This window comes from Monoraphidium neglectum (genome assembly GCF_000611645.1).
Source record: "Monoraphidium neglectum strain SAG 48.87 unplaced genomic scaffold scaffold00846, whole genome shotgun sequence".
NCBI lineage: Eukaryota > Viridiplantae > Chlorophyta > Chlorophyceae > Sphaeropleales > Selenastraceae > Monoraphidium > Monoraphidium neglectum.
In genome coordinates, this window is record NW_014012782.1 from 1 (window position 1) to 19,645 (window position 19,645).

Genomic DNA, 19,645 nt, shown 5'->3' on the forward strand with positions numbered 1-19,645 from the left:
GCGCACAGGGGCCGCGGGGTGCGGGCGAGGGCGGAGAGCAGCTCGACTTCTTCCTGCGCCGCAGCTCTGAGGGCGCCGCGGCGGCGTGGCAGGGCGGGGCCGGCAGCGGCGGCGGCGGCGGGCTGCCGTACGACAGGATGCTGCTGCCTTGCGGGCGCTCGGCCGCCCCAGGCGTCGTGATGATCTCACCCCCGGCCGAGGACGCTGACATCAGCGGCTCGCTGGTCCTGCACGCGCTCTGCCGGGCGGCGGCCGGCGGCCTGCGGCTGTCGCTGCAGCTGCACACGCCCACGGGGCGCGCGGCGGCGGGGGCGGGCGTAGGCGCGGGCGGCGCGCCGGCAGGCGGCCCGGGGAGCCTCCCGGCTGTTGTGCTGCAGCGGCGGCCCGTGCTGGAGGTGTGGGCCAGCAGGGCGGCGCGGCCGCAGCAGCAGCAGCAGCAGCAGCATGTGGAATATGCTGACAAAGGTGACCAGGAGCACAGCGCGCGGGGCCTGTTCGTTTACGCTGCGCCGCAGCGCGCCCAGTCGCTTGACGCTGGCGGTGCGGCAGAGGCCCCGGCGCCACCAGCGCAGTTGACGGGCCACAGCGGCGGTGCGCGGCCAAGGAGGCCCCTGCAGGCTCAGCAGGAGGGCACGGGCGTGCCCGCAGCAGCGGATGGGGCCGGCGACGGCGCAGCAGCAGTCGTTGGAGATGAGGCGGGGGCGGCATCGCCCCTGTTCCTGCCCTTTGCTGTGGGCCGACTGCCAGGTGTGAGGCGGCAGGCCGAGGAGGCGTGTCTAGCCGCTGTGCGGCAACTCGCGGCGGCACCACCACTGGGGCAGCAGCAGCAGCAGCAGCCGGAGGACGACGGCGAGCAGCCGGCGCGCCCCAAGAAGCGCTCCAAAACAACAGCCCCCGGCGGCGGCGGCGCGCGTGCGGGGGCCGCGGCGGCCGCGGCAGCGGCGCAGGAACGGGAGGATGCGGCCGAGGCGCGGCTCCGCGCGGTGCTTTCGGCAGTGCGTGCGGCGGGCGCCCAGGGCGTGACGGCCGCTGAGGCGGACCAGCGCCTGGGCGCCGCGAGCGCGGAGGCGGGCGCGGCGCCAGGGCTGGGCGGGGGCCGGCTGCTGGCCCTCCTGGTGCGGCACGGCCTGGCCAGGGAGCTGGGGGCGTGGTCCGGCAGCTGCTACGTCGCGGCAGAGGCCAGCCAGCGGCTGCTGTCGTTCCCGGTGCCGCAAGGGCCGCAGCTCGAGCCGCTCTTGAGCGGGGCGGGAGCGGGTGAGGGCGTCGCGGCGGGGGCTGCGGCGGCGAGGGCTGCGGGCCACAGCGGGGTGGACGAGGTTGCAGCGGCGGCGGCGGCGGCGGCACCACCACGCACACCAGGGAAAGCGGGCAAGGGCAAAGGGTCGAAGGCCAAGGCAGGCCGCTCGCCCGGCAAGCTGCCGCAGGCCGAGCAGGCCGCAGGGCCGGGCCCAACGGCGGCGGCGCCGGCGACGGTCGGAAGTGCGGACGAGGACAGCGGCGAGGCAGTGCTGCATGCGGCACGGCACGAGGTGCCTGTGCGGCCGTGGCTGGACCACACCGGGCGCGTGAACCTGGCGCTGTGGCAGGCGCTGGTGCAGCGCGCGATGGGCGCGGTCATCCGCAACCCTGGTGAGGGCTGGGCTGACGGGTGGGGGCGGCACACACGCAGGGTCTGGGGGCCACAGCTGCGACGTGGGTGCTCTGTCGCACATTTGGAGTGCCATCACGTGGCACCAGCCTACCTCGAACCTTGTGATAAGCGAGCCTCAGGTACTACTGAATAACACACGGCTTTGAATTGGCTTGGGCTGTCTCGTCTGCAACCTGCTCCATCAATCACCACCGCAATCATCCAGGGATACCTGAGGCGTCACTGGTGGGCCACCTGGATGTCGTCACTCCTGACGATGCGCGGCAGCTGCTGCGCGACCTGGAGGCCCGCGGGCTGCTACTAGTCAAGATGCTGCCACCCTCCGCCAACAAGGCCGGAGAGAGGGGGCGCAGGGCACCCGCGCTGCTCCTGGCCCGCCCGGAGAGCACAGCTGGCGTGGCTGGGGCGGCCGCGAGGGCTGGCCGTGGGAGTCGTGCACAACTGGAGGCAGGGCGGCACTTCTGGCCAGCGTTGGACAGTGCATATGAGTGTTGGGAGAGTGCAATGCCTTTGGGATGCCGCAATGGCAGCGAGGGTGTGTAGCGAGGGAATTGATTTTTCAAAGGTTCCATCATCACATGTGGAGTGCAAGCAATAGTCTGCCAAACCTTCCATCGTCCACTGCACATACCATCGTGTACAACTTGACTGCCACGCTTAAACTGAGGAGATAACAACTACTATGTGTTTTATGACAGCTGCATACGGTAGAAAATCATCAGCGTGGCTGCATTCCTTGCTTTACTGGAACCAAGTAACCATCGCAAAACGGTCAAGTCCTAAGAGGTGCATGCACATGAATTGCATGCGCACTGTCAAGGGTGAAGGCCATGTCGAGAGACACAAATAGTCTCTTGTTTTTCGTACAGGAAGGCATGCAGAGGCACAGCAAGACGCACAGAAGCTCCGCACCGCCAGCATGCACTTCAGTACCACATCGCCTTTGTACATGCGCTTCACTGGTCAGGGGTCGCAAAAGCCTCCTACAATTGACGTGTTGAGGGTTTGGCGAGCGACGCAATTCCATTCAGCATGAAAACTGGGTGCAAAACGCCAAGCTAGGGACGAACTCACTTTCTGCCATGGTCAAAGCAACCGCAAGACAAGCTGTCAAAACCAGCGCAATTCATCAGTCACAGGCAAAACCACTATCTTATCCTAGGTCCATCCCAATCACCCACCCACCTGTTGCTCCACGTCCTCGCGGCTGGTGGGTACAATGTCAATGTTGTCAGAATCATCGCGGTTACGCGTCTGCACCTGCTCGTCAGCGCCCGCCTTGAGGTCAGCCACATCCTCCTGCAGGGGCATGTCTGCGTCTGCAGGGTCCAAAAGGGGGGGGGGGGCGGCAAAGGTATGAAGGTTGTAGCATTGAGGTGTGAAACATGGCGGGAGAGATTTTTTAGGATAGGTACAGATGAGGGCCTGTGTCTAGAACCTAATATCTCGAAGATATAATTAAAGATATTATTGCATTTTTCAACAAAGAATGGATGTGCTTGTTCATCAATACAACACCAAAATCATTGACTACAGTGAAAATCCATATTGCAGAGAAGCAGATCACGCTAGGTGCCATGAAAGGCAGCACGCAGCATGCCTTGGCTTGGACATGCGTACCTGTGACGTCCCTCCTGGCTTCCTCCGTGGCAGTGCGATCCTCGTCAGCCGTCACCTGCACGGTCACAGCAGGTACAAATCAGAGAGCAGACAATGTCAACATGCAGATTAAGGTAATGCGGTGCTTGGAACGCTGCACTGGAAGCAGATATGGCAGCGTGCCCCTGCCCCAACCACCCACCCACAAGCAGGCAATCCGAGCACCGACTCACGAATCCACCTGCCCTGACCAAACGCTTGCACGACCGCCCCACCACCCACCGTAAAGTCGGGGTCTGCCCCCCTGTTGTCAGCCTGGGTACGGCCAGCATCAGGCTCCTGGTCCCTTGGGGTTCAGATCAGGGAGCAAGGGGTGCACGGGTGCCAGGTCGGGGAGGGAGGGGGTGTCAAGTGAGAGATGGGCTTTCGAAGGCAGCACCTGCATCTGCGCAAACAGGCTCCCCGCAGTCCCGGCCAGAACCTGTGCGACGAGCACTGAAGACTGCTGGTGCTTGGGGGTGGGGGGGGGTGAGAGATGCAGGAAGCTGGCAGATGGCTGCCATTGGCTTTGGCAGCGTCTGGTGTGTCACTCACACGCCCACATCGCCATAGCCCATGTCCTTCTCAGCATAGTAAGCGTCCTGGGCGGTGTTGGGGTGGGAAGTTCAGAGATGGGGGTGGGAGGCTCAGAGAGGCTTTGTATGAGGCGCGAGCAGGTGAGGCGTGGCCAGAACGGGACGCGCGTCAGCTCCAAGCGCGCACACAAATACCAGTGATGAGACCCGCACGCGCAAGCTGTCCGGGCGCCAACGCTTACGACGGCGCGGTGCTGCACGCACTGCGACCTAGTTCATAAAGTGCTTGGCTCACCGTGTCGTATGCCCCGGCCTTCTTGAGGGGCCTGCCCTCCGCCTGACTGCGGGTCTGCAGGTATGGAAAGGCAGGCAGGGTTGAGAGGCGGGGACACGGTGTGGGCCAGAGGTGCTGACGTACAAAGCCACGGCCGCGTCGCTGGTGAGGCGTGGACCATCAGCAGCAACAACCTTTATATCAACACGTACCTCGACCATCTTTTTTCTTGATGTGAGGTAGAGGCGCGAGAGATCGGGGAACGGGTTGGTCAGCCGTGCAATGAATGACTCGGCACCTGGGCGTGTTTGGCAACAGGAAGATCAAATTTTTTATTATTATGACCAAAACCAGCGCATGCTCCTTGTTGGAGAGCGGCCTGATGCGGAAGGTCCATGGGTGGCATACGGTGACAGTGACGTCACACCCAGCAGGCGTGATCTCATTTGCTCGCAGCTGCAGACCACATGGGTGCAACCCTTCACTATTATTGCTGCAATTCAGTGACTAGAAACTTGCAGACGAGCTGTTGGCGCGAGCCGCTGTGCTTGCGCCAACATCATTGCTGGTTTGCACCTCAACTGGGAATGGCCAATTCACCTGCTGAAACCTTCTGTCAATCGGGCCAGGTAATTGAAAGCTTACTCTCGAAATTGATCCAAGTACAACCAAACGTCAATTCCATGTTGCTGTTGCAAGTGTTGACTGCATTGATGTCACACTGCTGGCAGGGTGGCCGCTCGTGCTTCTGCCCTGTGGCCGCCACTGCCACTGCTGTCGTCACCCGAGTCACTGCTCCCATCACCGCTGTCGTCGCGGCTGCTGATGCTGCTGCTGTCCTCGCCGCTGCCGCTGCCCCCTTCGCTCTCTTCCTCACCGTACCCAGCGCTGCTGCCGCTCTCAGCCCCACTGCTGCTGCTGCTGTGACCCCAACCCGCTGTCCTGCCGCTGCTTGGGCTCGCCCGCGCCTCGTCCCCCTCCTCGGAGGCGCCTTCGCTGTCGCTGCCCTGCAAGCTCTCTTCGTCCTCCTCCATCCCACTCGCACTGCCCCTGGCGCTCTCGCTGCTGCTGCCAACCGCGTCCCCGCTGCCATTGTCAAGGCTGCCGCCATCTTCGCTGCTGCTGCTGTCTGTACGGGCGCCGCTGCCACCGCGCGCAGCATGAGCACCGTCTGCGCCACCTCTAGCGCTACCGTTCTGCTGCGCCAGGAGCCGGGCCAGCAGGCCTCCTTGCGGCTGTCCAACACCCCCATCCCCATCATGACTGCCCGCGGGCCCCTGCTGCAACTCAGACAGCAGCCGCCGGCGCTTGGCAGGAAATGCCATCCACCAGGCAAGCGGCAGGTCCACCAGAGCCCCAAACTCTGGCGACGGCTGCCCCAGCAACCGCTTTGGCCGCACGCCGCTGCCGCCGAGCCCCGCCAGATCGCGGGCGCGCCGTAACCGCTCGCAGTGCGCGGCAAGGGCGAGGGACAGAGCGACGGCCTGCTCGAGGGCGTCTGCACAGGCGGCGGGCGTCCAGGCAGCGATGCTGGAACTGCTGAGCAGCTCTAGCAGACATTGGCAGCCAGCGCCGCTTCCCTCAGTCAGCAGCCGCTGGCCTGGGCCCACGCGTTGCTGCACATACTGATCCACGTCCATCGCCGTTGGCCCAGCTTCACACATGGCATGCCGATGCCGCCGCCGCCGCTGCTGCTGCTGCGGCTGCTGCTGCTGCTGTTGCTGCTGCTGCTGCCATTCATCTTCCTGCCCCTCCTCATCCTCGCCGTCCGCTCGTCCCAGCCGTTCCCGCCGCTGCCGCCCGCACCGCCAATCCGCACGCTGCCGCAGAAGGTGAAGAGCGCGTCCTGCATAACCACCTTTGACACCGGCGTCTGCACTGCCCACAAATGCCATCACGATGGCTTTGCAGACCAGCCGCCGCTCCCAAGCAGCCAGCGCACGGCCAGGCACCGCACGCTCGCTGCCGTCCTCGCTTCTGCCACCGCCATTGCTGTCATCTGACCCGTCCTCTGACAGTGCCTCCGCAGCCGCGGCTGCTGCTGCTGCTGCTGCTGCTACTGACCCTGCTGCCGCTGTTCCTGTCCCTGCTTGCTCGCGCCGTCCCTCGCTGTCCGCATCCGCAGCGTGCTCATCCGTAGCACGCGGCACAGCAGTGCGAGGAGGCAAGAGTAGACCCGGCGACCCCATCGCCTCGGGCCACCACGCACGCCGCTCTCCAAGCGCGTCGTCCAGGCTGCCCGCCCAAGCGTCGAGCGCAGCACTCTGCTCAGGGCCCGCGGCTGCTACCGCCGGGCTTGCTTGCCCGGCGGCAACAGCTCCTGCTGCCGCCTGCTCGAACGTGAGCAGCTCTGCAGCCGCCGCTGCCGCGGGGCCTGCGAGCCGCGTCAGAGCCAGCGCCGCTGCGCCCCACGGGCCACAACATGTGGCAACGCCTCCACCCGGCAATACACCGCCTTGCCCTGCCCCCGTCGCTGCATCCGGCCCGCCGCCTGGCACGATGTCATCACCAGGGGTGGTGACAACAGCATCACCAGTGACATCATCGGGCAGTTCAAGATCGGGCGGCCCCTCGTATTCAGGAAGCCCCGCCAGGTCAAGGTGCAGCAGCAGCGCCTTGGCCCAGGCCGCCGCGCAGCCGGGGCAGTGGCCGGCGCCTTGCGACAGCACTGGTGGTCGGAGGTGGCGATTGAGGCAGTGCAAGGACCACGCGACGCTGAGAGAATGCAGGTCGCTGCGAGAACTCCTGACCGTATGAAGACGCCATCATTCAGCACACCTGTACAAGCACCAGCGCTGCCCGCCCAAGCATCGCAACAACGTCGAGTATGACAAGCAGATGTGCAAATGTCCGCGTCCTGCGAGTGCGCACCCGACAGGGCGCCGTAAGACCACGGGTCCAGCCCAACAGCCTCCATGCACTGGTCCCGCAAGCCGTGCCGGCCCCCGTCCTCGCCCGCCGCCGCGCCGCCGCCGCCTCCCTCCAACCCCTGAGGGGTGCCGTGCCCGCCGCCCTCTTCGACCACGCTCGCGCGCCGCCGCGCCGTGCTGCGCCGCCGCTGCTGCGGGGCCTGGCCGCTGCCCGTTGTCCTCTGCTGCGCCATCAGCACCGCCAGGAGCTTCGACGCGTCGGCGTCCTGGGGGGAAGCCGAGCAGCAGCTGCGCGCCAGCTGCAGGGCATCGTCCACGCGGCCGGCCGCCAGCTGCAGCTGGGCCAGCAGCAGCGCGACCCATGTGACGCGCGGGCATAGGTGCAGCGCGTCCTGTTCAGCAAGGATGTAAGAGGGAGGGGTTGTGCATGTCACTGGTGAGGTGGCGGAGCGCGCGCAGCTCATGTAAGCGACGATTGTTATGGTTGCTTTTCCTGCCATGCAACCTCTCAGGCGCTTGCCCTGCCTGGCGGGGCCTGCTGAAATTGGGTCACCCCTTCATCAAAGCCATTCTGCATGACACTTGTGACCCTGGCGGCCAGCAACTTGGAGCGCCTCACCAGGAGGTGTTTCTCCGCGTCTTTGGCCCACACCTCTGCGGCACCCCCCTGGCCGCGCGCCACCCCCGGCCGCAGGGCCAGGCCCAGCACGCCGGACGCCCCCAGGTCCACGACCGGGGCCGCCGCGCCCACCGCCGACAGCCTGCGCGCACGCGTTTGCAGCGATTGCGCGCAGGCGCGGATAGGGCTCGTGGGCAACGTCAAGGATGCACGCAACCAGGATCAGACAAAATACTGGGCTGTCAGAAGTAGGGTTGCAGAAAAACTGGTGACCTCATCGCTGGTTGGCGTACAGGTACCGGGGAGAGGGTAAAGAGCAGGCATCGCATGCTGGTGGGAAGACCCGCGACAACAGCAATTGATGACACCCCCCCCCCCTTGCGCCGCACCACTGCCTGTGCCGCAGCACGCCCATCAACGCCAGCGACCTGAAGCGCCCGGCACGATCGCGGCCCGCACCGGCACGCCAGCCTGCGGGCGCCGCCGCAGCGGCCGCAGCCGGCGCCGTCCCGGGGGCGGCAGCGCCGCTGAGCACATCATAGGCCTGTGGTAGGTCCCCCTGACAGGAACGGAGGGCCCCATCGCAACAGGATGTGTGGGAGGTCAGCGCAGAAGTTGCCACGGTGCCACAGGGGGGTGGAGAGGTGGAAAAAGAGACGGCCCGTCTTGGCGTAGTGCCAAGCTACCGCACAGCCGTCAGCTGCGCAGACGAGCTGGGCGCCGGGTGCGGTGCTGGCGCCACACATGCCCTTGCCTCCACGCACCGCACACTAAACGCAGCCTGCAGCCGCCTGAATCAAAATCCTAGGTAGCCCCACCTGCTGCCACAGCACAATCGCCAGCTCAGCGAGGGCAGAATCCCTGATGGCCGGCACGGGCGCGAACAAGTGGGCCGCCTTGCGCAGGAAGCGGCGCAGCTGCGGGGTGTGCGTAGTGGAAGAGGTGAGGGGGTGAGTGCAGCCGGCCAACGCGCTACACAATATGACAGCTGGCTGCACCGCCAATACCTGGGTCACACGCGTATCATCGCTGACTTTCGCGATTCAATCGATGATCGAGGCATTCAATCTGCAATACGCATTGCAGCCCACCTGCTCCGTTGACGCCGCCTGGCGTCTGAGCAGCTCCAGCGCCGCCCACACGACTTCTGCCATCCGGTCGGTGCGCCGCGTCTGCTGCAGGACCGCGTGCGGCCTGGATCCGAGGCTGAAGGTCTCCGCCCCCAGCAGCACTGCGATGGCGCCGGCTGCGGTGGCAAAGTGGCCGCGCAGGAGGGCGCCCCGCAGGAGCGCGAGCACGTTGTCTCTGTGGCGGGATCGCAGCTGCACGGGGCAAGAACAGGGTTTGTTCTGTTCTTATGCAGCAATGGTGTGGGGGCTGCACCTCTGCAAGGAGTGTCATGGCCGGCTTGACGCAATTTGAGCCGGCTCTGAGTGCAGTGCAGCCCGTCAGGCTGTAAGCGGGGCAGCATCTACTTCTTCCCCGCTGCCAGGGGGCACCATTTTTAAGCTTACATGGTGGATTGCGTCCTGGCGAGAGTGCTGCGGCAGCACAGCGATGGCTGCGGCAGGAACGGTGCTGCGCAGCTGCTGTTGCGCCGCCATTGTTCCGTCACCTGGCTCTCCGCCACGGCTGCCGCCCGCGTCCGCCATCCGCAACTGCTGTATGAGCTGACGCTGTACGTGATATCAGCGGCGAGCGTCCAGAGCGCGTGCAAATTCATCACTTTTGGCGGTGGCTGTTGAGCACTACGGTACCTACTTTCGTACTTGGCAACTTCCCGAACATCATGCCTGGCCAAAAGCTATACAAAATCTCGATGTAATATCTGCGCCTGACATCAGATCACCTTGATCTTGCAGTTGTTCTTGGAGTCCCGGCATCTCACAACCATGAGCTCCACTCAGTCCACCGCGGGCACAATCGCTACCTTCGCGACCGGTGAGTCAGTTTGCACGTCACAGGCACGCGCCGCGCAGGTTGCACAGATCCCTTGGATGCAGGCGGTGTGCCGTTGAGTGCCGAATGATAGCCCCAGCACAAGCGTTGATGGCAGCGGCCCTGTTCCTTGCTCGTTCACCTCATTACCAACGCCCTTTGCGCGCAGGCATCTTCGCGGGGGGCGCACTTTTCATATCGGCCGTGGACCAGCCAGCGTTGATGGCCAAGGACCCCACCGGCGTGGTGCGGGGCAGTCACCCAGTTGCTGCCCTAGTTGCGCCAGCTTCTGTGAAAGCTTGGCGGCGGCCTGGTGCATGTGTGCTTGGCTGGGAACAATTGGTTTTGCTTGACCAGCCTCATGTGTACACATAGCAACCGGAGAAGGTACCATCACCCCACGCCACCTCACGACCATGCCCTTGTCGCTGCCGTTGCGCAGCACGCGGCTGAGGGTTTTGCTGAGATGTACAAGCGGGCGGCACCCATCCAGGGCTCTCTGGCCATTCTTGGTGGCACGGCGGCGTTGGTTGCGGCTTCGCAGGGTGGCCACTGCTCCAAGCTGCTCTGGGGAGGCAGCGGTGCGTTGCTGCTGGCCGTTTGGCCTTGGACTGTATTTGGCATGGTGAGTCGCAGCGAGGGACAGGGCTAGAGTGGGATGGTGGTTGCAGCCAGGGATAGGGCCAACGTTTGCATCTCTTACTTGGCTGCCTGTGGACAGCACAGTCGTGCACATACCTCGTCAGTTCTGGTTTACTGAATGACAAGCCGGCACAGAGCCGCCACAGAGCCACTATGCGACCACCTTCAAGACCTTCATCTGCATGCATCTTCTGTCCCCATCCTCCCCAAACCGCCCGTTACCCTCAGATGCCCACCAACAAAAAGCTGATTGCGGGCGATGCACCTGCCACTGTGAGGGGCGAGCTTGTCAAGAAGTGGGGCAAGCTGCACCTGGTGCGCACTGCAGCGTCGGTCACATCCTTCGCGGTCATGGCGCTCGCGCTCGCGCGCCTCAAGCCTGTCCACAAGTGAAGCAGCCAAACAACACTTCGAGCGGAGGCGTGAGTTTACAGGCAGCAGCGTGCGTGGCAGGCCGCCGTTGTCGCGGTGGCATCTTCGGGTGCAGCGACGGCTGCATCGTGGTCCAGCCGGATGCAGCAGGCACGCAAGGGTTGCAGTGCTGCTGCTGGGTCATCGCACGCATTTCCAAAGCGGGGACGCACCAAAGTTCAATGTACCCACGATATTGTACCGCACTGACTGTAGTGTGTGCTTTTCTCACTGCTTTGTGCTGCTGTTGTGCTTGGTCTCAATGCCTTGTGCAAGGATGCCTTCCCTGGCGTCCGTTGTGCCTCCCAGAAAAAGCTAAATGAGGACAGCAACACGCAAAGCTTGCTGCCAAATCACTTGTATCATCAATCTGACTAGTGTGTAAACACAACCCACCCCAGCTGCTTGCTGTTTTTGTGGCCTCGAGTAGCTATTTCTGTTTTTGCCTAGCGAAGGGTGGGGCAATGGATGTTTGTGCGAACGCGCAGGAGCATGCTACTTGATCGTGTGTGCGTGCGTAAGTGTGCACATGCAAGCGTGAGCTTATTAGAAGGGAGCCCACCATGATGCAAAGGGCCCCTGCAGCTTGAGCACCACCTAACGGTTCATGTGTAGGACCTGTGCAGTGGCATGTAGGTGAGACATTGAACAAGACGGAGGGGGGAGAGAGTGAAACATAGTGATGTGCGTGCGTGTGTGTGTGTGTGTGTGTGTGTGAGAGAGAGAGAGAGAGAGAGAGTGTGTGTGTGTGTGTGTATGTGCATGCGCATGCGCCTGTGTGAGGCCGATCGACCTTTAAAATGGCTTTGAATGCCGATAACTTGTGAGACATGCAAATATTACAAGCCGCGGGGGGGAGTTGGCGTGGTTCACGGCAGGTTTGATGAGCCAGTGATGAAGATGTTGACGTTTCAGGCAGCAGGACACGTGCCTGGCGCAGGCGCTGCTGGGCTACTATAGTAGTCAAGTAGCTACAGTGCACCCTCGTTAATTCCCGGCCCGTTAGCTCCCGGTTTCGTTAGCTCCCGGGCATAAGAGGCCACTACGTACGCCAGCCATAGAATTTCCCCTCAGTTCCTCCCGGTTTCGCTATCTCCCGCCTCCCGGTCAAAATTGCCGTCCCCGGGAGATAAATTTAGCACTAGAATGCGCATAAATCGGCCGAGCCAGCCCCTAGAAAAGACGTAAAAGCCTCTCTGGACATTGATTCGAAGTTAGGATCCTAGAGCACTGCAAAAAAGCGTGGCACTGGGTAGCCTGCCGCGGCTGCACAGTGGCGGTGCCAACCCGCTGTGTGAGGCAACAGTCAGGCGTGCCATGAGAGTTTGAATTGGATGCAGCAATATGTGATCTGTACCTTTGGCATCGGCTGGCGGCGTCGCAATGCACGTTAAACCAGCTGTGGGGTGCAGCACTGCCGCCGCTTGCTTACGCACAGCAGCAGTGATGTTGCTGCTGCTGCCATGATTTCATCACCACGGGCGCTTATACATGACACGGTATATATACCATATATATGTATGTCACTTAGCGACTCCTACAAGAGGTTCTGGCGCTGTTCCTGCCATCCCAACGGCCCTCGAGGCCCGAGACCCGGTTCGATTGTTCCCGGTTTCTATATCTCCCGGCCATAACAGCTCACACTACCCCCGGGAATTAACGAGGGTGCACTGTACTTGGGTGGGGCTTGGGTGATAAAGGTGTGTCAGACGCAGCCTTCAACAGACAGCATACTGCTTTGCAGCCCGGTCCCGGCTTGCCTGTTGGCAATAGATCAGTAGCATCAGCCAAACCGCCGCCCGCGTGTGCAATTCGAATCCTGGTGTGGGGCAAGAGGTTACATCTAGCAAGAGTGATGACTGATGCAATGTCTCTCTAGGCGTTGGTCACATTGGTGGCTGGGAACACCTGGTGGCTGATTGTGTGGGCAGCTGCTCAACATACACGGTAAAAGAAGGCAGTCAAGCTCACAGCTCGCGTCGCTTGGGGGTCGTCCCTGCTACAGTAGGAACTCCAGGCGAAAGAGGAGGCCCGTGGCTCCCTCAGCGAGCACGCCAATGACACACATCTCTGTTGTGGCAGCCAGTCTGGGCTAGGATGCATGTGCCCCTCACTGCTTCCCGGCACGGCCGCACACGCTTTCTCCTCTACTCATATAGCTCGGGGCTTCCGCCCTTGGGAAGTCAGGGGCTTCTTTTTGCAAAGGGATGTTGCGCTGCTGCTTGCATGGCGTAATGGAATGTGACGTCTCATTACGTGGCCCGGCTGTTTGCCAGCGCGTGCGACAGGGCACAGAGTGTAAGCGCAGAGCGGACGCTGTCCGCAACGTGCCGCATGGAGTGAGAAAGGTGCACGCAACCCCTCGTTGGCTGTTCTAGTGCTCCCACACTGAGGTGCATCTGCAAAGGCCCGCCAGGCAGGCAAGTCTGAGCGCAACCGACGGTTGGCGGCGCGCCGACAGCGGTGAGAGGCATATGATGCATGGTGAAACTGATTTAATCAAGACCACGACGCAGGCCGCGAGCTGGGCCACGGCGCTGCTGGGAAGGTGCTGCTTCGGTGGCAGGCCCCTTCGCGGCAATTGGCTGAAATGCGCGCACGCGCACCGCCCTCAATCAGTATTTAATCTCAAGTGTGGCATGGCACCACACGAAGTCATATTTTCGGTCGGTTTCCGCCTCGCCTCTCAAACCCAGTCCGAAGCACGGTAGCTGTGGTAGCCTCACCGCAGCCATGCCTTCCGCAACAGCGTATGTGCCGTGGTCCCTGTGGCAGCCCGTGAAGGCTGCGCCAGCCCCGCCTGCCGATGCTGCCACGCCACCCCCGAAGCGCGCGCTTGGCATTGGTGAAGCCCCAGCCGTTGGAGCTGCGGCAGCCAACTCCTGCGCAACTGGGGTGCGGAGGGCGTCCGTCTCTGGCCCACTGGGCCTTGACATTGGAGGCATCTTTTGGGCGTGTGCGGACGGTGCGTGGGTTGGCTGAGACGACGCCTTCCTCTGACGGTTGGGACATGATCGAGCCTCGCTGGCGGCCCTCAGCAGCACTGCCTCTCAGCAGAGCCGTGTTATGCTTGCACCGCGATGCCCTTGGATTTCACGCACTGCCTGCTAGCCTTGCCCACCCTCACTCCCTTGCCTTCTCGCCCTGTCATCACCCTGCCTCCTCGCAGTCGGCCCTTGCTAATGGGGCATGCGCCTGAGCTTCCAAGGTGCATGGTGCAGCCACGGCCCTGCTGTGGCTGGCCTGTACAGCTGCGAGAGATGAATTGGCGGGCTCATCCCGCTGCAAGCGGTAGCGAGCGGCCGCTGGATACTCTGCGACAGGTTGCTGCGCAGACGCAGGGAGGTCGCGCAGCGTTTTCTCCGCTAACAGAGAGGTGTTAGTGTCAGCCAACTGCCGCATCCAGCACACGTGCCGCAAGTTGCTATTGTGAGATTGAGGGCACGTTGTGCCAGGCAGCATATCGCCGCTTTCCCACAACGCATGCGTCCTCGCCGCAGTGACGCAATAGCAAGTGCCATCGAACACACGGCGTGCCCATGCCGCGGCCACTGCAAGATGTGGCCCGGGGCTCCCATCCTCAACCATTGAAAGCCTCCTTCAACAACTGCGAACACAGCACGCGGCATGGGTGCTTAGGGACCCATGGCACTGCCGTCCTACCAAATTGTACCCTACATGGTGCTTCCACCTCGAGGGAGCGCTCGCGTTTGCGTGGTGCAATTGTGCCGCTGTACAACCCTGCCACCTTTTGTAAACATCTGTTTCATGTTATCCATTCAATTTGCGCGGCAGCAGTGATGGTGCGTCCGCAGGCGGTGTTTTCCTCAGCTGGTGGACAACACTGGCAGGCGGCGTCGCAGCAATCCGATGGTGTGCACTCAGTGTGAATCCAACATCAGAGCCACATGCATGCTTACAATACGATGTCGAGGCCAGGAACCGTTTGTTTGACGGTCAAACAAATCACCCCTGCAAATGACAACAATCTTCCCCAGCCAGGGGAATGTGCGGGTTGATCAGGTAGAAGTTATTGTATCACTCACACAGGTGTCCATTCGTGGGTGCTGCTTGCCTGTCTTGATTGTGGCTGCAGCCAACTTCACGGCCATGAAAAGTTCTCTCATTCATCAAACCTCATAATAACGCCGATCGCGGCTCGCCCTGGCACCGGCCAATCTGCTCAGGGTTTGAAAGTGATGCTCTGCTGCACTCATCCGTGCAAAGGCTGTGGCGTGCACCCCCGCAACGGCTTGGCGCGAGACCCTATGCAGCCAATCTGCGTTTGCATCTTCTGATTACTTACCATACTTGCTGTGCGCGTCGTGCTCTGGGCTCTGCGACACTGCAGCGATGCGAGCAGTGGTGGCCTTCTTCGCGGGGTGCCTGCGGCCTCGAATACCTCAACATGATGAGCACGAAGCCCTGGATACACTGGACATGGACGGGATCGTGCGGCCTGAGCTTGGTGCGTGACACCGCGCCAGCGCACACCGTCCCAGGTGGCAGGCATATTGCAGCGCCTGTGCGTCGCTTGACAAACCCCGAAGCGCCTTGTCCCCCGCACAGGCAAAGGCGCTATGGGCCTACTTGAGCGTGGCGCAGGCAGCTGCGAACTCGATAGCAGCCAGCCCAGCCGTGAGGTCATGCGCAAGTCGATATCCGCCACCTCGAGCGGTAGCAGCCTCATCTCTGCCGGATGGCTGCGGCAGGCGCCAGGGCAGCAGCAGCAGCAGCAGCAACAACAGCAGCAGCCACAGCAACAGGTGCTTTCTAGCTCGCCACACCAGGCGCAGCACGAGCCACAGCCGACACCGCCGCCGCCGCCGCCGCCGCCGCAGCAGCAGCAGCAGCAGCAGCAGCAGCAGCAGCGTGCGGCGACCCCTGTCTCCGAGGACATGGCCTCCACGTCCTACCCCACGAACTCGTGGTGGGAGGGCTGCGAGGACGGCAGCGGTGGCGGGCGGGAGGTGATGAGTGCGACGGTCACGATGGCTCGGGAGGCTGAGAGCGCCCTCGACTTTGTGGTGGGTGCACGCGCGGATTTGCCGCCCCTGCGCCTGTTCACGCTTGGGGGGTAGGCCGGGGGCCTTGCAGTAAGGTGGCTGTCAAGCACGCGAATTGTGGAGGGGCGCACCGCACCGTCAGCCCGGCGCTCGCTGCCAACGGGCGGCAGCGCACCGGCGGCAGCTTGGCCTCCCTCCCCCTCTCAGCGCATCCCTCGGCCCTTATGGCACGCCCGCGGCCCCGCTGCGACCCCTTCGCCGGCCGCGCAGCTGGAGGGCAGTGCCAAGAGCGCTGGTGTGCTGTTCAGGCGCTACGACATGGATCTGGACGGCCTGCTCAGGAAGCAAGACCTCTACGGTGAGGGATCACTCCTGAGGCGCAGTGCGCACAGGGTGCGCGGCACACAGGGCAGCGGGCGGCGCCGCAGAGGGGCGCGGCCGAGGACGCCGCGAATGCTGTCATCGCCGGTGCCGCCGAGCGGCTGCCACTCAGCTGCGGGCCGCGAAGTGGTTGACTCTCATTCCCTGCCGACCGCTGCAAGCACGACACTGCCGCCCCCCGCAACGTGGCGCTGCTGCATGCGACACCACCCCTAGACCTGCTGTTGGAGCTCAATCTGGCGCTGCCCTATGAGGAGTACCAGCGCCTGGTGGACTTCTTGTTTGCGGCTGCAGGTGTCCGGAGGAGCGGAGGGCGCAGGGTTGGGGGGACAGCTGGGATCGCAAGGCTTGAGAGGTCGTCGCAGTGGCGGCCGCGAGGGTGCTTGTGTTGCGTCGGAAGCAAGGCTTGCCTATCCTGACAGCCCGCTGGCTTCGTCAAAGAAGAGCCCTTCAGGTCTCGTCGCAGTCAGCAGCACCCTCGTCGCATGCGCGGTGATGCGCTTGCTCGCCCACTGTATGACCACCTTCCCACTGAACAGACCAGGACCGTGACGCGCGGCTGGCCATGTGCGAGTTCCTTCCGCTGTACAAGCTGCTGTGCCGCGCGCGCCGCGCGTTCAAGCGGCAAGACCACCATTGGAACGGCCAGATCGACAGGTGTGGGCGTCGCTGCACTTGCACACATGGGTGGGCGGTTGCAAACCATGACGTGATGGCGCAGGGAAGCTGGTGACAGGCATGAGAGCAGAATTTACGTCTGACCACTTGAATGTCCTCTTCTGGCAGCGGGGTGCATTTGAATGCACTCGCCCCTGCTTTCACTGCGCCGCCAGTTTGCGCGCAAAAAAGTGTGTTCAGCACAGCCAGCCCGGTCTTGTTGCAAAGCTGCGCAGTCCCCTGGGTGCATATCGCAATCCTTGCTGCATCGTTGCCCTCTGTGTTTCCCACGCAACGCACGCAGGTACGACTTCGTCCAGCTGCTCATTGACCTGGGCATACTTCATGATCAGCCGCACCCAGTCACCTTGGACGCCAGCACCACGGCCAGCAAGGAGACCCTGCTGGACAACCCCCGGAGCGCTCGCAGGGCAGGCAAGCGCGCCACCGGGGCGGCACCAACGACGGCGGCAGCTCTGCAGCAGCGGCAGCATCAGCAGCAGCAGCGAGCGGCGGCACCAGCTTTCGCGGCCGTTCCGGGGCCGGGGCAGGAGCGCAGCCAGCAGCAGCAGGGGTTGAGGCTGCGTGAGCTCGTAGAGCACGGCTTCAGGTGAGGGGTGAGCCAGTGCAGGGTGTGAGCCAGCCCTGCATACGGTTATGTTATGCGCAGTGACATGTTGCCGTCAATGAGGCTTTGCCGACATTGTTTCAAAGCACGTTTCTCAACAACCAACTTGCACCACCCCCTCCACTGCCCCCCAAAACGCACGCACACACAAATACATGCACGCACACAAACATTCACACACGGAAGGCCCTGCGTGATTGAAGCCGTCCTCACACAAACCTCCCTGCCCGCAGCATGGCTGACCGCGCCGGCCGCGGCACCGTCAACTTTGGTCAAGCGCTCTGCTGGTACGCCCAGTACCTCAACGTGCAGGGGGGCGTGCCACCCATGGATGAGAACGGGGACGTCCTCGCTCTGCCACCCTCCGGCCTCGCTGCGCCGTCGTGGGCGCGGTGAGGGGCGTGGTCGGGGAGCCCGTGCGGCGGCTCTGGTGGCGTGCGGTTGCCCTCTCGCCTCGCCGCTGCCCTCTGCCTCCCCCTGGCTGACCGTAACATGCAATCACTGGCAGCGGCAGCACACGCGGCGAGAGTGTTTCGGCGCCGCAGTGAGGTGTGTCTTTCCACGGCCCACTGGTACCAGGCCGCGCATGCCGTCGCTGTTACAGGCCTCGCAGTAGCGATTGTGTGGCTTCGGAGGACGAGCGTGCTGTCGGACACGTCCACAGCACTGGTGGGGCGGCGTTGCACGCACATACTCACGCCATGTGTCATTTGTGAGAGTCAAGCCGCGCCTGGGCTTGGCAATGCTTTATGTACATTGTTGCTTGGCACGCGTGTTTGGCGCTTGTCAAACCCGCAGCAGCTGCGCTGCTAGCCTTCACACACTACTGAAAAGTCCCCTGCCTCGTCGGCCAGCTGTTGGGCAGGCCATCTGTCATGTTGTGTGCCTTGATTGCTGGAGTATACAGGGAGAGAACGAGCTCGTGTGAGAACACGGGGCGCGTACCCCCCCCTTGCGCCCATGTCTTGTGCGCTGTTATGGCACGTCCACCGCACTGCCACGTCACCTTAAGTCGCCCATGTGACGTTCGCATTTTTGAAGGAATGTATAAACCTTGCCTTTGCATCCATGCGCCTTGCTGCGCACGCAAGCTGGACCTACGTACCCCACTCTGCACTGCCACCCCAACCACGCCCGTACGTTGTGCCTCGGCGCCCACACGCGAGTTTGCAAGCAGCCACGTTGCTGCCCCTTCCTAGCTTGCCTCACATACTCGACATTGGTTGGGTGCATTGCGCGTGGATGGAACCCTCCAAATCTTCACAGCGATCGCGCCGCCAAATTCAAAATGGGCGTCCATTAGCCAACCCAACCGCGCCTGAGCCTCGGCGCCACACCCACACCTTTGCCCTTGAGCCGCCTCTGCTCCCCGAGGTTCCCTAGACCGTTGTGGCGCGTGTTGCTGTGATTTGAACGAAGGCTACGCTTTACTTGCCTGTGCCACTTCTTGGTAGCGTCTGCGTGCACTCTTACCACTGCTGGTTGGGTCCCTTCGTTTCGCATTGAAGAGGCTGATTCTTTCGTTATCGCTTGCCACCACCAGTTGCACCTGGCAAAGCGTCACACAGCAAGCAGTTGTGCCCTGCATCCATGGTAGCACGACGATTCGCGCGAGGGCCGCGTCGCGGCACGCACGGCAGCGATGTTGATTCCTGACGTGCAAGGCTGGCCATCCTGCCTGCATGCTTGCATAGCGGGCGAGGCGTACAACTGGCTAGCTTGTCATGCATACAACGAGTGCGCTATGGCTCCTTCCAAGCTTTTCAGCTCCCTTTGGAGACGCACTCATTCTTCAAAGTTTGGCCGGCAGGCTGATGGTGGAAAGCAATTACTTCATGCTGTAACGTTGGGTCCGCGGCAGCAGCCTTTTTGACTTTGGCAGGAGCGCCGGCGCACAGGCCCGCTGGCGCTCGCAAAGTACAACACATATGCCTGCCCGCACACGCCGGCATGCACGCATTCGCGCGCAGCGCACACCAGCACACACTTTGGGCCGGCCTTGCTTTGTGCACGCCTCCCGTCCAGCAGGCGCAGCTGCTTTGTACGGCGCGCGGCAGCCACCTGAGTCTCAGTCACCCAATGTCAATTGTATATAGTCCAATCCCGTGAGCCTGGATGGCTTCAGAAGCGGGAAACCACGGGGCGCTGCAACAATCCTAATCCCAACCCTGCTCAGCCAGGCGACACCCAATGCCCGGCTTGACCAGCTCGCATGAGGGTCTTAGCTGAACTTGCGCCCTCGCGCTAGCTGCTGGGACGGTGTGCTGTCCTCAATGCGGTCCTCATCTTATGCGACTGCTGGTCTATGTAGCTTGCATGTTGCCTTGGCTGGCCAGCGCAGACGGACCCGTGCCGCCCAACTTCAATATTGTTCACAACGTGGCAGTAATCCCC

At 62.7% G+C, this 19,645-nt stretch overlaps 5 protein-coding genes across 5 annotated transcripts; 3 read left to right on the plus strand and 2 right to left on the minus strand.

Annotated features, from left to right (window-relative positions):
* Positions 1–179: 179 nt before the first annotated feature.
* Positions 180–1,784, plus strand: MNEG_5591 (hypothetical protein; the record flags this gene model as incomplete). The annotated part of the gene is made up of 2 exons (XM_014045929.1): positions 180–1,629; positions 1,771–1,784. The coding sequence occupies 2 exons, from the start codon at positions 180–182 to the stop codon at positions 1,782–1,784; spliced, it is 1,464 nt and encodes a 487-aa protein (XP_013901383.1).
* A 1,040-nt stretch (positions 1,785–2,824) lies between these two features.
* MNEG_5592 (hypothetical protein) lies at positions 2,825–4,320 on the minus strand (the record flags this gene model as incomplete). Its single annotated transcript, XM_014045930.1, has 6 exons — positions 2,825–2,970; positions 3,272–3,326; positions 3,533–3,596; positions 3,845–3,891; positions 4,121–4,174; positions 4,312–4,320. 6 exons carry the CDS (start codon positions 4,318–4,320, stop codon positions 2,825–2,827), a joined length of 375 nt encoding a protein of 124 aa, XP_013901384.1.
* A 495-nt stretch (positions 4,321–4,815) lies between these two features.
* MNEG_5593 (hypothetical protein) lies at positions 4,816–9,192 on the minus strand (the record flags this gene model as incomplete). The annotated part of the gene is made up of 7 exons (XM_014045931.1): positions 4,816–6,767; positions 6,971–7,361; positions 7,589–7,730; positions 7,978–8,147; positions 8,407–8,505; positions 8,680–8,910; positions 9,103–9,192. 7 exons carry the CDS (start codon positions 9,190–9,192, stop codon positions 4,816–4,818), a joined length of 3,075 nt encoding a protein of 1,024 aa, XP_013901385.1.
* Positions 9,193–9,480: 288 nt separating this feature from the next.
* On the plus strand, positions 9,481–10,561 carry MNEG_5594 (hypothetical protein; the record flags this gene model as incomplete). Its single annotated transcript, XM_014045932.1, has 4 exons — positions 9,481–9,529; positions 9,696–9,772; positions 9,969–10,151; positions 10,397–10,561. The coding sequence occupies 4 exons, from the start codon at positions 9,481–9,483 to the stop codon at positions 10,559–10,561; spliced, it is 474 nt and encodes a 157-aa protein (XP_013901386.1).
* Positions 10,562–15,225: 4,664 nt separating this feature from the next.
* MNEG_5595 (hypothetical protein) lies at positions 15,226–17,647 on the plus strand (the record flags this gene model as incomplete). The annotated part of the gene is made up of 6 exons (XM_014045933.1): positions 15,226–15,606; positions 15,856–15,943; positions 16,183–16,260; positions 16,506–16,623; positions 16,928–17,233; positions 17,485–17,647. 6 exons carry the CDS (start codon positions 15,226–15,228, stop codon positions 17,645–17,647), a joined length of 1,134 nt encoding a protein of 377 aa, XP_013901387.1.
* Between the last annotated feature and the right edge of the window lie 1,998 nt (positions 17,648–19,645).